Source organism: Orycteropus afer, unplaced genomic scaffold, assembly GCF_000298275.1.
Source record: "Orycteropus afer afer isolate SDZICR_OR568_19922 unplaced genomic scaffold, OryAfe1.0 scaffold00246, whole genome shotgun sequence".
Lineage (NCBI taxonomy): Eukaryota > Metazoa > Chordata > Mammalia > Tubulidentata > Orycteropodidae > Orycteropus > Orycteropus afer.
In genome coordinates this window covers 3,161,034-3,164,779 of record NW_006921833.1, presented here as the reverse complement: position 1 = coordinate 3,164,779, position 3,746 = coordinate 3,161,034, and the positions used below count along the sequence as shown (strand labels likewise).

At 37.4% G+C, this 3,746-nt stretch overlaps 1 protein-coding gene across 1 annotated transcript in view; it reads left to right on the top strand.

Moving 5' to 3' along the window:
• The window catches only part of CORIN (corin, serine peptidase), a 451,047-nt gene extending 449,539 nt beyond the window's left edge, over positions 1-1,508 (top strand). The window contains exon 22 of the mRNA XM_042782130.1: positions 1,326-1,508. Within this exon, the coding sequence (XP_042638064.1) occupies positions 1,326-1,508 (183 nt within the window). The remainder of the gene's footprint in view (positions 1-1,325) is intronic.
• Positions 1,509-3,746: the final 2,238 nt, after the last annotated feature.

The following is a 3,746-nucleotide window of genomic DNA, read 5'->3' as shown; positions in this document are numbered from 1 at the left end:
GCTGAGGCAGTATCACTACGGAAGTAGATTGCCCAACCTTCCTTCTGAGGAGTGGCTGGTGGGTTTGGACCACCAGCCCTCTGGTTAGCAGTCAAGTGCCTTAGGCACTATGCTACCAGAGCTTGGAAACCTTACAGGGCAGTTCTATTCTGTCCTATATGGTCGCTATGAGGCAGAATCAACTCTAAAAGAGTTTGGTTTGGTTAACCTACTCTGATCTTTACAAACATGGTTAAATATTAATGTTTGTGATATCATAGTGTCTTCTTGCTGACTATATCTTGAGGGAAAGAACTGAAGAAAAGTCAATTGTAAAACTTAAATATCATGAATGAAAGTCTCTCTCTATATGAAATAAAATGTAGACTATAAATAAATATAACACCTTATTATAAATAATTCTTAAATGTTATTTCTATTCAAGTAGACTAAGAACTAATAAGAAATAGAATGTTGTTGTTGTTAGCTGCCATAAGCCAGCCCCCTACTCAAGGATTTGAACCACTAGCTTTTGATTAGCACAATTTAGGGTGACCCTATGCACAATGGAATAAAACACTACCTGGTCCTGTGCCACCTCCATAATTGGTTGTGGATTGGACTGTGATGGTCTATAAGGATTTCACTGGCTGATTTTCAGGAATACATTGCCAGGCTTTTCTCTCTAGTCCTTCTTAGTCCAGAAGTTTAGCTGAAACTTGTTCAGTATCATACTCAAGCCACCACTTACAGACAAGTGGTGTCTGAGCATGAGGCGCACTGGCTGGTAATGGAACCTGGATCTCTCACATAAACGGTGAGAATTCTACCACTGAACCACCAATGCTTGTCATATGTAATTTACTCACATAGCAAAAAATGTTGAAAGTAGAGAGTTTAATATAAAACATTTGGCTAATAGTGGGGAGAAAAACCTTTCAATGTTTTCTTTTTGGTGTTTTCTACATTTATAAGATGAATCAAACTTAAAGAATGAGGTCAATTGTTTGGTAATCAAATCTGATGCATTAAGCATTTTGCAAAATTTTATGGCATAATTTGATAAGTGTAGGAAATGACTTAAAAATGTCTTCTGATTTCAAAAGAATATAATCGCTCCCTCAATTCACCCTCATCCTTCTAAAGATCAGAGTTTTAACTGTTCACTTGAAAGTTCCATTTATACAGTAAACAGCATGGTCCCTTCATATCCTGACATAGTTAATGAAGGATTTGTTGAAATTTTCCAAGAAGTGGTTTATTTGGGTTTGGCATTATTGTACCCTTAGGATAGTATGGCAAGCTCCGGAATAACAGTGACTAACGCCCATTGCTATTCATTACAGGGTGACAGCGGTGGGCCTCTTGTTTGTGAGCAGCCTGGAGGACAGTGGACATTATTTGGTTTAACTTCATGGGGCTCTGTCTGCTTTTCCAAAGTCCTGGGGCCTGGAGTTTATAGCAATGTGTCATACTTCATCAAATGGATTGAAAGACAAATATACATCCACACCTTTCTCCTAAACTAATTCCAAAGATGATCAGAGACTTGTCCAGCTACACTCAAAGAGAATGGCCTTGTTGACTGTGGAGATCTTCCTACAGAGAGCTGTTACAGAGAACTTTTCAGGGATGGGAATGCTTGAAAATGCACTCCAAATTTTCACGTTTATTCTGGTCTAATTTTATTCAACTTCTCCGAAACTTTATTTTTCTCTTATTTCAAGTTTGGTAAAATACTGTAGCATGGAATTTCCAAATGTAGAGAGGTTTAAAATAATTCAAGCACCAGGATAACAGGTCATAGAAAGGTTCTTCATACCCTAAAAAAGGATGTTGAGATCCAGGCTGACTCATCTGTCAGCTTCTGTTTCTCAAACACAACAGCATAGTAGCAAATTTCAATATTAACATTGGCAACTTGTGTTTGATTTATTAAAAATTAAGGTTTATACATGCTTAAATTATTTACTATTATTCTTCTAACTTTTGCATAATTCTGAAAATTTATAAAAATCAGTCAGAGGTAAAAGACCAATAGTATCCAACTAGGTAGCTGAAATAGGGAGATACACTGAGCACAAAGCTCGTTGTTGTTGTTATGTGCCATGGAGTCCGACCCGACTCACAGCAACCTCTCCTTGGGTTTCCAAGGCAGTATCACTATGGAAGTAGATTGACACATCTTCCTTCCAAGGAGTAGCTGGTAGGTTTGAACCACCAGCCTTCTGGTTAGCAGTCAAATGTCTTAGCCACTATGCTACCCGAGCTCCCACAAAGCTCTTTAAACTTTAGTATTAGCACTTGGCACTATAGAACTTTCCATTCTGGATTTAAATTAAGGTGATAATGTCATTAATTTATAGAAACGTATGCATAGAACTTTCCCTATAGCTGGAGTTTGTTCAGTGTATATTGACTGGTCAATATTCCTGGAAAATATTTTGTGCTGCCTACATGGCAATGGAAGAGCTCTGGTGGCATGATGATTAAGCGGCAATGCTACTAACTGAAAGCCAGTGCTTTGAATTCACTAGTGGCCCTGTGGAAGAAAAGACCTGCCGAACTACTCCCATAAAGATAACAGCCTAGGAAACCCTGTGGGGCAGTTCTACTCTGACCTGCAGGGTAGTTATGAGTCGGAATGGACTGGATGACACACGCCACCACCATTGACAACGGAATAGAGAATAAACTTTGCCAAGGGAGATGAACTTGCTCTAGACTAAACAGATACAATTTAAAAAAAAATTAATTGCACTCTCCACCCCATTTAGTATTTCCCAGTTTTCCTTTGTTCATCTACATACACTAACAGTCACAGAAATGTGTCTGAAAGTACACTAAAAGTTTGCATGGAATAAAACATTTTGCAGTTTTCTTCAAAAGATGTTTAACTTCTGGTGTTACCATTTCTTCTCACTGATAATTAAAACACAATTTACAAAAATGCTTTTAAGCACTAGTCCACTTTACGCACATCAATTTCTGAACCAATTATTGGTTAAAGTATTTTTCTCCACTAAAAAGCTTCAAAACACAAATCTTCACATCGACCTAATTTAATCAGTCAGACATTCATTTGGAACATCCAGATGCCTTTTAAACAAGCAGGAATCCCTACCAACTTCCACCAGCACCTGGACTGCCTCAGCATTCCACATAGAGACTACCTGCAATTTTATACATGTATTTTTGTACTCTTTTCTATATGTACACATATTTGAAGTTCAAAAGATTGTCTTGAAACATATGTTGTTGATCTCCTGTTCTCTAGTTTGTATAAATCTATTGCAAGTGCTAAGTATCAGCAACTGAGTTGTGGTCACGATTGTATGAAAGCTTATGAGCATATATCAGCTTTAAGAGTTGTAGGTATGTATTTGCTCCCCTTACGTTCAGTGAAATGCACATATTATACTTATTTTCTATCATCCTTAATACAAATAAATGTTATAATCATTTTTCCGATGGATGTGGGGCATGTCTTTCCCACTGATTGCTTGCTACAATTGGTGTAGTCTCTCCCCAATCCAAATTTACCTGTCATATGTCTCTCTTTCACGGAACACTTATTTTCAATGACAGATGACTTTGCTTAGCCTTAAATTAGAGGTTGCTAACAGTCTTAGATAACCTGCTGAGTTTCCAATGCAAACATTAGCCATGTGTAAGAGCACATAAATCTTTAATGTAGAGAGTACATTTTGGTAACCAGATCCAAATTGTGTATAAACCTTTGTGGTGAAATTGTTTTCCAAAATGCA